The 11,887-nt window shown below is 41.4% G+C and overlaps 1 protein-coding gene across 3 annotated transcripts in view; it reads right to left on the reverse strand.

Moving 5' to 3' along the window:
• TEX10 (testis expressed 10) overlaps positions 1–9,709 on the reverse strand; it is a 67,262-nt gene extending 57,553 nt beyond the window's left edge. The window contains exons 1-5 of one of the 3 annotated variants that reach the window (XM_017349127.3): positions 9,505–9,699; positions 6,491–6,535; positions 5,518–5,706; positions 2,262–2,974; positions 1,640–1,883 (exon numbers count right to left, since the gene is read on the reverse strand). In XM_017349127.3, coding sequence (XP_017204616.1) covers positions 1,640–1,883; positions 2,262–2,974; positions 5,518–5,697 — 1,137 coding nt within the window. In that variant the 5' untranslated portion in view covers positions 5,698–5,706; positions 6,491–6,535; positions 9,505–9,699. Of the gene's footprint in view, positions 1–1,639; positions 1,884–2,261; positions 2,975–5,517; positions 5,707–6,490; positions 6,536–9,332; positions 9,453–9,504 lie in introns of those variants that run through there. The other 2 variants (XM_008260939.3, XM_002707942.5) reach the window with 2 other exon arrangements.
• Between the last annotated feature and the right edge of the window lie 2,178 nt (positions 9,710–11,887).

Genomic DNA, 11,887 nt, shown 5'->3' on the forward strand with positions numbered 1-11,887 from the left:
GTTACGTCCCAGTAACTCCTTACAAGTGAAAAATATCATAAACTCAAAATGCGTATGATATAGTCAACCTACCAAACAGGCTCAGAACAGTTACATCAGCCTACAGTTGGGCAAAATCATCAAAGACTATTTTAAAATATTGAATATCTCATGCAATTTATTTAATACTGTATTTAACATGAAAAATGTAATGGTTGGGTATGCTTTCACACCATCCAAAAGTAGAAAAATTCTAAGTTATAAACCACAGTAACGCAGACTGAAGATCTTCTGAAGGCTGCAGATAACACATACTTTTCTAAGAGGCTGTGTACATTATTATTATTATTACTAATTAATTGCCATATGGGAAACAACCTTGCTTTCTCAAAAATCACACATATATACTTAAACATGATTAATTTTTCTGCCAATGTGTGTGATGAATCGTAAGACAGAAAAGGCTCATGACTATCATTAAGAAAATGCAACCCTATTTGAAAAAGCAATTTAAAAAACATGTCCGGGGCCAGTGCTGTGGTATGGTGGGTTAAGCTGCTGCCTGCAACACTGGTGTGCTATTTGGATGCCAGTCCGCTTCCCGTTTCTCCATTTCTGATTAAGCTCTCTACTAATGCACCTGTGAAAGCAGCAGAAGATGGCCCAAGTGCTTGGGCCCCTGCCACCCACATAGGAGACCCAGAAGAAGCTCCTGGCTCCTGGCTTCAGCCTGGCCCAACCCCACCTGTTGCAGCCATTTGAGAAGTAAACCAACAGATGAAAGATACTCCTTTCTCTCGCTCTCTCCAATTCTTTCAAATAAATAAATAAATGTTTTTAAAAATTTATTTAGCACCAACCGAATCGCACAGAATAAAAATAAAGCTTCATCTCTATTTGCACAGCTAAAGTATAGTTAACACCACATACTACATTGACCATGAGGTTTTCAGTTTGGCCTATTTCTGCTAAACCTAGCCATGTTGGAAGAAACTACCTGAAAAGCAACTTTTTAAATCCTGTAACAGACTGTCAAAAACTGGAATGTTCCCATATAATCTGCCATAAACAACACATTGTAACATTACTATGAATTATAGAAACAGGCATACTGAGTTACATATTTTACTTAAAATACTTTAAAAATATTCAAAAATAATAACTTCATAAAACAGTTGAATTTGTAGTTCTATGGAAAAGAATCAAACAGTTAAACCTTAGGTACTGGGGTGGGCATTTGGTGTAGCCATTAGGACACTGCTTGAGACACTTGCATCCCATATCAAAGTGCCTGGGTTTGAGTACCAGATACACTTCCAATTCCAGCTTCCAGCTAATGCACATCCTGGGAAGCTGCAGGTGAGGGCTCAAGTAGTTGAGTTCCTGATGTCTACTGGAAACCTGAACTGAGTCCTAAGCTCCTGATTTTGGCCTGGCCCAGCCCCAGCTGTTGTGGGCATTTGGAGAGTGAACCAACAGATGAAAGACTGATCGATCTCTCTCTGCCTTTCAAGTACATAAAGATAAGGAAATAAATTAAAAGAAAAAAAAAGGATTTTTTTGGAAAATGCATAAACAATTAGTAATAAACTGATTTTTTTATCTTTCCATTTATAATAAAAGGCATCACCAAGAAAACAAAGAACCCATCCATTCTCACCAATTTATGCGTTTCATCATGTTCTTTAGACAGTTTCCACAAAAGGGAAATAATATTAAGGACTTGCTGCATAACTTGTAGAGGTTCTCGTTCTATACCACTTCCAACAGAAGCAGCTGGCTGTGGAGGCACAGCTTCAATCCAGCATTCAATCAATAATGGAATTATTATCTCAATAAATCCTTTCAGGTTTTCAGTAGATGATAGGCCTTCATCCACACCACCTAATCCTCCAACCAGATACCTAATAAGAAAAAGATGAAAAAAAATACTGATTAAAAATATTATCCTGTTTAATTTAAATCTTAAACAGAAAATATCAGAAAAATGAGGTACCATGAACTGAAAATTACATTGAATAAGACTAGCAAGAAAAATGAAATTTTAAGATGACAAAGCCAACAGATTATCAAGTTTTACTTCTCATTAGGCTTTGCTAGAAATGAATAAATTAATACACTTTCAAATGTCTCCTCCCATCAGTAAACCAAATCAAACCATGAGTCACTGTATGAAAACTAAGAAAGACAACTGCATGTCTTCCCATCATTAGCCATCAATGGTCAGCAGTAATAATTCAATATAGGAAACTGAGTGTGGACATAACTGAAATCCTTCTTACCGTAGCCTGAACTGTGAACTGACATTTGGCTGTGAACCCCCATTTTCATAAACCTGGATGTGTTGCTGGTCGTTGGCATGTTCCTTCCAGTTGATAAAAATGGAGTTGCTAGTGCCATGGGGATTTTCTTTTTGTTCCTGAAGTCCTTCACTTTCTCTCAACCTACTGGATCCATCTGCCAAGGCCTGAAGGAATTTACTGAGTCTCACTAAGACTTTTAGCCTCCATTGCTGAGAAGTGAGTCTCCGATTTGGATTTACAGAAAGTATCCAGGACTGGGATCTGTCTCTATTTACCAGTCCTTTGGACAGCTGCTGATGAGAGATAAGTTCTACAAAATTCTTAAGCAATATACTGCTACGGCCAGTAATTAAAGTTGGGTACTGTTCCAGCAGGATGTCCAAAACTTTTAATGAGTCCTCCTGAATTCCTTCAGTAATGTGAGTCATGGCACTAGAGAGATGGGCACTTACCAAAGGAAAAAATGGAGAAATTTGTTCAGCTCGTATTTTGGGGGCCAGGAATTGAAGAAGTTGAACTGCTGCTAATCGTACATTAGCATCTTTATCTGTAAACACAGCAGTCACTTCACTTAATATGTTTGAAAGGTGTGCATCAATTATAAATGGGTACTGAGACAAAAGGTCTTTAAGTCCAAGAAGAGCACTTTGTTTAACCCCAGCATTGTAGTGATGCATCTGTGACAGCAAATCCTACAAATAAAAATATAGACTTTTAGGTACATACATACACATATGCAGTCATTTTCCAATAAACACACTAATTAAAACTATGCTAATAAACGGACAATCCTTGTGGAAACTGCTTCAAGAAATATTTTACAAATAGTACCCAGTTTTCATTAAGATCAGAAGCAATTCTATAGTTAAAATAATTTTAGACTAATAAAAACATAATTTTCAGTTAAAATTTTCTCTTTTTCACTTTAACCTGAACATAAGCTGATGAACACTATGATTTAAAGTGATAGCAGGGGCCGGTGGTGTGGTGTAGTGGGCTAAGCCTCCACCTACAGCGCTGGCATCCCATATGGGTACTGGTTCCTATCCCGGTTGCTCCTCTTCTGATTCAGCTCTCTACTATGGCCTGTGAAAACAGAGTAAGATGGCCCAAGTCCTTGGGCCGCTGTACCCACATGGGAGACCTAGAAGTCCCTGGCTCTTGGCTTCAGATGGGCTCAGCTCTGGCCACTGCAGCCATTTGGGGAGTAAACCAATGGATGGAAGACCTCTCCTTCTCTCTCTCTCCCTCTCTCTGTAACTCTACCTCTCAAATAAATAAATAAACCTTAAAAAAAATAAAGTGATAGCAACCAACACTAGTTACTGACGGCCTACTATATTCCAAACATTACGGTAGGTGCATTTATGTAATCTTAATTTAATAAGCCTTTTCTGCCTTTTTTAGATGTTGTTTCATGGGGTGTGAGTTTTATACAGAACATACTTAGAGTCTCATTTGTAAAATAATTTATATGACCTTTAGGAAAAACTTCGGTACTACTTAACCTTCAGAGTTTAAAACACACAATTAAAAAACGAATATCCTCACACAAGTGTTCCAAAAGCATTATTCATTCTTAAGGGTCAAAGAATAGAAATAATTACTAACCAGTAACCAATTAAAACTGATATAATCACAGTGGAACACTATTCAACAATACAAAGAATTGAAGTATGGTTATGATACATGCTTTACCACAGATGAACTTCAAAAACATTATACTAAATGAAAGACCAATAACAAAGACCATGTATTACATGATGCTATTTATATGCATGTTCAAAAGAGGCAAATATATAGAGAGAAAGTAGATTAGTGATCAGGAGAAAAGAATAGGGAATGCAGAGTTTCTAACATTAGCTTAAGGTAGCATGATTCTATAAATATACTAAAACCACTGAATTTACACTTTAAATGAATATACTTTATTATTTGTAAATTATATCTCAATAAAACTGTTAAAAAAATTTAAGCAAAACTGCTCAGATGCCAACTGATGTAAAAAGTTTACAGGGAGGCCAGTGCTGTGGCATGTCAGTTGAAGCTGTCACCTGCAACGCTGGCATCCCATATGGGCGCCGGTTCAGTTCCTGGCTGCTCCACTTCTCATCTAGTTCTCTGTTGAGGCCTGGTAGAGGATAGCCAAAGTCTCTCTGTTGTGGCAGTAGAGGATAGCCCAAGTCCTTTGGCCCCTGAACCCGCATGGGAGACCCAGAAAAAGCTCCTGGCTCCTGGCTTCAGATCAGCCCATTTCCGGCCGTTGCAGCCATTTGAAGAGTGAACCAACAAATTGAGGACTTTTTCTCTCTCTCCTCCTCCTCCTCTCTGCCTCTGTCTCTCTGTAACTCTCTGCTTTTCAAATAAGTAAATCTTTGAAAAAAAAGTTTGCAGGTTGAGTATCCCAATCCTTTTTGAATACCAGCATTTCACAAATAGAAAATTCCACAGCTGACCTCATCTGAAGTATCAGTCAAAACATAAGTACACTAAAAAATACTGTATAAGGTTACCTTCAAGCTATCATGTAACAAGGTGATCTCTAGCTAAGACTTTGTTCTCGTTCCCAAGACATCTCATTATATATATGCCAATTTTCCAAAATCAGAAATCCAAACCAGAATGCTGGCCCTAAGCTTTTCATTCAGGGAATACTCAATGTGTACTGTAGCTAGTATTTGCTATTTGGATTCATCAATTAAGCAGAGTAGGGAGCAATTACTATAGGTTCACTTTAGCACATTTTTCTGGAAGAGGCAGGAAAGATGCAGTTTCAAGATCAGAAGTGAGTAACAAATGAACTCCATACATCATCCATCAGTAAACTCCAGGGCCCTAGGCAAATCATTTACTCCAAGATTTAAAACAACTTTTCATAAAAGCATAGCATCCTACATGACTTCAGAGAATTTTTTTTAAGATTTATTTATTTATTTGAACATCATAATGAGCACCTAAGAGCACAGGTGCACATACTTCCATCCACTGATTCACTCTCCAAAATGGCCTCAACAGCAAGGGCTGCACCAGGCCAAAGCCAAGCACAAGGAACACTCCATCCAGGTCTCCCACTTAAGTGGCAGGAGCCCAAGACTTGAGTCATCATGCACTGCTTTCCCAGACACTTAAGACCAGGGAGCTGGACTGGAAGCAGAGCAGCTAGGAATTGAACCTGCTGTGCCATGCCAGCCCCCACAGAAAATCTCATTTCATTAAAACAAGATTTATGATTTACCTTTATGTTAAGTTTCCTATTGTTTGTTGGAAGTGTTCCATCCTCTTTGAGTTGCTCAGGTAGATGTATAGTTTTCGTTTTGAAGTTTGTAACAGTAGCGTTTTCTAACTTGGGTTTCTTTTTACCAACTTTGAGTTTTACTTTTTGAAAATCATCTTGGCGTTTCCTTTTTTTGGTCATTCTTGAGTGCTAGAATGAAAAGAACTAATTTTAAAACAATAAAGATAAGGACAAATGATAAAAAAAAATAAGCTATGAGGCCCATACTGAGCTATTTTCCAACATTTACTTCAAACATAACCAAGAATTAAGGCCAACCATGATTATGCCAAAGGATCAAAATATAACATAGAAAATAATGACAGTAAGTACAAAAACATTATTCAGTAAGGGAAAAAGGGGGCAATAGGCAATTGTCTTGCCAAAGGTTTTTCACTTTTTTTGTACCATTGGAATCTTCTGTCAAGCAATATAATGAATGGAAACCTTTTCAAAAAAATTTTCCCCTGAGTATAGTAAAGCAGCAAAGACTTGCTAGATATATCTTGTATCTGCTGGACCTAAAAGGCGCAGAGGAAACTTTAGCCACAAAGTCTGAAAACCAATACTATTATTTAATGCAGCCTATAAAGATTAGGTTAAGTTTCATAAGCCTATCCTGAGAGCTGGAGAAACGGTTAAGCTCTGGATATGCAGCAAGAAGAGAAAGATCAGAAAAAGGATAAACCTGGGAAAGGCAAAGTGAAGATACAGAATTATGAACACCCAACAAAGTTCAGAAAATATAAGCAGAAAATTGCATTTCATGAACCCCAAAGAAAAATAAAAAAGCAGTGTAAAAGGAAATATGTAACCAAAGGACAAGGAACAAATTCTAGCTAGGCTACTGCTATAATAAGTAAGCATAACCACATCTTCCACCACCTCTTCTTTGACACATTCTTTCAACTTACATTCATATCTTCCTACTTACAAGCAAAACTTTTATCTGTGCCTCCTACAGATTTCCAGGCCAGTACTAAAAAAAAAAAAAAAAACTTTCATTTCTACCTTAGACTATTTAATAGCTTCCCAATGGTATTCTTGACCTGTCTCTAGTATTTACTCTCTAGTCCATCAGCCACACTCATCAGAGCATTCTTTCTTTTTTTTTTTTAAGGTTTATTTATTTATTTGAAAGTCAGAGTTACAGAAAAATCTTCCATCCACTGGACACTCCCCAATTGGCCACAACGGCCAGAGCTGTGCTGATTCAAAGCCAGGAGCATCTTCCCGGTCTTCCACATGGATGCAGGGGCCCAAGGACTTGGGCCAAAATCCACTGTCTTCCCAGACCATAGCAGAGCGCTGGATCAGAAGAGGTGCAGCCGGGACTTGAACCAGCACCTGTCTGCACTGCAGGCCGCAGCTTTACCCACTGTGCCACAGCACCAGCCCCTAGAGCATTCTTTATAAACATAGATCCAGAAGTGGGTGTTTGGTCTAGCAATTAGGACATCTGTGTCTCACATTGGAGTCCTGTGTTCGGTGTCTGCCTCTGGCTCCTGATTCCAGCCTTCTTAAGCACACCCTAGGATGACAGCAATGATGGCTCAACTAGTTGATTCCATATCATCCAGGGAGCAAACCGGCAAATGAAAGCTCTTACGTTTAAATACATAATATATACATACATACACACACAGATCTGACCAAGGTTTACGAGCTTTTTCTACCATTCTTACTCCTCATAAATAGTCGTTTCTATGTGATCCATCCATCCTCTCCAGCTTCATCTTCCCATAATCTAGCCTCCACCTAAAAAGTAACTTCTACCACCAGGAACCACTTCAACCTTTCAAAGCTTTTCTACACTCCCAAAAAGCAATGAATTCTGCTTCCGCTATATACTCACTTGAATAGGTAAGTATCCCCTGAACCAAAGAGAACTATTCCTGGTACATTTCACCCCAAGCCTAGCTGTTAAGTTATACTGCTACATGCGGGGGTATAAAAAATTTGAGTAAAATGTTTACATAATAAAATGGCTGGTACAAGACCGCACAGCTCCAATTCCAGCCTCTAGGTTTAAAGAATCCAGAAGCCAATCAACTACAATGTTAAATTCAAATTAACTTGACTGCCAGGTTTTACAACAATAGATCCCCAGCTAGGATTTGGCTGTATTTTTAAAAGAAAATTCTAGCAGACTGATTAGGTTCTTACCTAGATTCTGCCACTTTCTCTGTTTTTAACCATGATACCCCACTCTATACCTATCTTTTTAGGGATGTTTAATATCTACATCATATAGTTATAAAATGGTTAGAAGAGGAGTAAATGAGCTCATACATGTAAAACACTCAGAATTGTACCTACACACTGTTAAGTCTGTATGCTATAAGCACAAAGTATGTGGTCAAGTCTCAGGATCAGTACGTACCAGGTACAGTGTTAGATGCATTACATACATGTACTACATTCAATCCTGACAAAACCATGTGAGGAAGGTGGTCATTGTAGTGATGCAGTTCAGAAAGGTCTGTAAGTCACTCCTTCAAGGAGTTGTAACGAAGTTAATACACAACACTGAGCTCTGCAAAACCAGCTTTACGTTATATTCATACATAGTGCAGTGAAAACTGGGAGACAGCAAGGCAAAATGGTCTTATTTCACTTCTCCCAATCCCAACATTCTACCCACTCCTCTAGTTACCCCAGTCCAAAAAAAATTACAAAGGGTAAGAAAACAAGACCTAAAAACAAAGTCCTGATCCTCATGTGGCTTTTTTAATACAAAAATAGTACTCATTAATCAGGCAATTACATTCTGTGAGCTTTTTCCACAATTTTATTACCACCTGGTACCAGAGATAAAGTAAATAAAAGAGAATATTCAGAAAAAATAACCTCTTGCATAGCCCCCCAATACTCTGGGGATGGGACCTCTAACATACAGTCTACTGCCAAGTTTCCCATCATTGTTTAGGAAAATTAGGAAAGCAGATTGCCCTTCAGTGCCTTTTATTTTAAAACTAACATTATTTTTATGGTACACAGAGAACATTTTTATGCTAGTAACTCGGAAAGTTCTACAAGCAATTCCTGTTATCTTCACTTCAAGATTCTCACACCACGACCAAATAAATAACTCTACTAAGCTGCTTTTACAGCAGCTAGTTTTGAGCAGAAGTTAGGGCGCTTACCTTTCCTCTTAGGTCAGTGAACCCAAATAGTCCTATAGCTTAATTTCACATACTCCTTCCACAGGCTTTTTCCACTGAATTCAACAAGAGTTAGACACTCGTGTTCTAGGATTTCAGCTGAACCGAACTCCAACTACTTTGCCCGCCACTTTATTACCCTCATTTCCAACGAGGTCCCTCCCCCCCAAAAATCAAGAACAAGCACACGGCATTGGGCCTCTGGTAATTTCTTCTACATGCACGCGTTCCTCCCAACTTCCCTGAGGGGCCAAGGAGGGACACCAGACTTCCCAGAAAGCCAATGCCCCAAGCAGGGGCGACCCCAGGGATCTCGCTGGCGTCCGGTGGTCCCGCTCTGCCCCGTGCGGATCGCTTAACCTTGCAAGTCTGCGGGGCGAGGGGGCCAATCAGCGGAGGCTGCCCATCCCCACCCCGTTTTCGGCGCTGCATCCCAGAAGTGAAGACCCCACGAGACTTAGGAAACCGTCTCTCCTTCCACTACAGTGGACGACGGGCGAAGCGCGGCCGGCCACACGACCCAGTCTCAAACTCTAGGAGACCCGAAACCGCGCGAACCGGCCCAGTCACTTGAAACGCTTCAAACGCCCACGAGGCGCCCCGCCTCCGCACCGCTCAGCTCCGCAGCCAGGTCCAGCCGCCGAGGGGTGCCGCGACCAAAAGCCCGGAGCCGCACAGCCGCCGGAGCGGGCCTGCCCGCCTGGGCCGCGGACCGGCACGCCACGGCCCCGCGCGCTGTCCCGCGCTCCGGGAGGGCCCGGTCCGACGGGACGCAGAGGCTCACCTGAGGGCCCGGCCGGAAGCAGAGCCGGAGGGAGGAGGCCGAGGGGAAGAGCGCGCAAGCAAAAGCCCACCGGGCAACAGCGTGCGCTGGCGGCCTCAGACTGTCGCTCCCGCAGCGTGTTTTCAAATCGCCTAGTCCTCACGCGGCCGTGTCTCCTTCCGCCGCCCGGAAATCAGGGCCCCTCCCCCGCCGCGCCGCGCTCACGTGACCGCGGCTCGCAGCCGCGCGCAGCCGGGGAGGCGGGGGCGGGAGCGGTAGGCCCCGCCCCTGAGAGGAGGGGGCCGCGCCGGAAGCCCCAAGCGCGCGGGCTGGGACAAAGAGTGGCCCTGAAGTCCTGGCCACAACTTCCCTGCCCTGTATCTCTGAGGCTGTGGCCCGGGGGAAGGCTAGTTGAGAAAATGCCTTTTTGCCTCCCATTAAACCGTTCTGAGAGCCCCATTTCAAAGATAAGTACGGATGAGCTGAACTGAGTTGATAAGGGGAAAGTTTGAGACCGGAAAGAGGATAGAATTCCTGAGGACGGTCACCTGGGCCACGATGGAGCGGATAAGAATTAATCAAGGGCGCGAAACCCAAATGCATGCAGTAGCATGATCCCGTTGAGTCTTAACTTGGAATGTTGCTATTTCAGTTTCTAAGCATGGAATTTCTGCTACTGAAATTAAGTGGGCCCAGGTAAATTAAGGGAGGAATTCAATGCCTAGAGACAACACGGGAAAGCAAGAAAAACGTGCCTTTGAAAGATATCCTTACCAAAGGGTAGCATGGTATCATGGAAGAAAGAGCCACAGTGATACAGTTCAGATCTCAATTCAAATTTGATTACAGCCTAGCAAGTTTAAGACTTAGTAAAGCCTTATACCTTATATTGGCCTCCGTGTAATGGGTAGAGCATGAAATCAATGTCTAAATCTGAGAGACCCAAGTATTGGAACTAAGACCATTCCTACCCATCATCAGATATAGAGAGGCAGTTCCAGAAATCCACTCCTCCCTTGCTGGCAGCACAGCCACAGCACCATAATATGCCTTGCATCCACTATAACCATTCACATTTGAGAATCATTGCTATCATAGCATTTAAAGCCATGGGACTAGATCAGAAGAAATGTCTATTGCCAGCCAGACATGTGACATAAACTCCAGGCTCCTAACAGCTTATTCATGTTATCCTGTGGTTATCCAATATACATCACAAAGTCAACAAGTCCAAAACAAAAAGTATGTATACAAAAAAACAAAAACCAACAAAAAGTGTGTACACAAAGATGGACTTTTTCCAACTCTAAGTGGTGAACTCAACAGTTAAAAGGATTATTTGCTTAGAAACTGATAAATAATAAGCATATATGGGTAGGGCAGGTGTTGTGGCAGGTTTGGGCCACCACTTGGGACACCTGCATTCCATATCAGAATGCCTGGGATAAAGCCCCACCTCCACTTCTGATCCAGTCTCCTGCTAATGGACCTGGGATTTAGTAGATGATGGCCCAAGCATGTGAGTTACTACTATCCATATGGAAGGCCCAGATGGAATTCCTAGATCTTGGATTCAGCCTAGCCCATTCCTATCTGTTGCAAACATTTTGAGGGTGAGTCAGTGGGTGAAAGGTCTCTTGTTTCCCTCTGTCTCTGTCTTGGCTTTTTCTCCCTCCTTCCCTCTTCCAACCTCCTTCTCTGTCAGTTTGTCTTTCAAATAAATAACTAAATAAACATATAACTAATCAAGGTCCTTAACTTATGCCAAAAGAATATTATTTGCAGTGAGCATACATTCTGGAAAGAACAGGGAACTCACGTCTAAAACTGGCCAATTGGCCATATAAACCATTGTATTGGTTTCTTGGGATAACTGACAAAGAACCATAAACTGGGTGGTTCAAATAATAGCAGTCCAGTGGCTCTCAGTTCTGGAGACCTTAGAAATGTAAAATGAAAGTACAGGCATTGGGAGAGGTGTTCTTTTCCTCTGAGGGAAAATCTGTCCCATGTGTCTCCCCTAGCTTCTGGAAGCCTCAGACATCCCTTGTTGTCTCTGTGTCTTCATATTATCTTTCCTCTGTGCCTGTCTTTGTACGTGTCTAAATTTCCTCTTTTTATATGGGTACCAGGCATAATGGATCAGGGCTGCCCTAATGTCCTCATTTTAACTAATTACCTCTGTACTTGCAAATAAAGTCACCTTCTGAGGTACTAGGAATTACAACCTCACCCTGCTTGGGGATGAGTTGGGGAGGAGGACAATTCAATCCATAACAGCTAGCAAGTCCTATGTCCACAGATGTCTACATTTAATTATCTGAACAATTTTTTTTTCTATGCTCAGAAGCATCACAATTTCTAGGGTAACTAACCTACTTGCATGCACTCTACCTAACTTATA

This window comes from Oryctolagus cuniculus, chromosome 1 (assembly GCF_964237555.1).
Source record: "Oryctolagus cuniculus chromosome 1, mOryCun1.1, whole genome shotgun sequence".
Lineage (NCBI taxonomy): Eukaryota > Metazoa > Chordata > Mammalia > Lagomorpha > Leporidae > Oryctolagus > Oryctolagus cuniculus.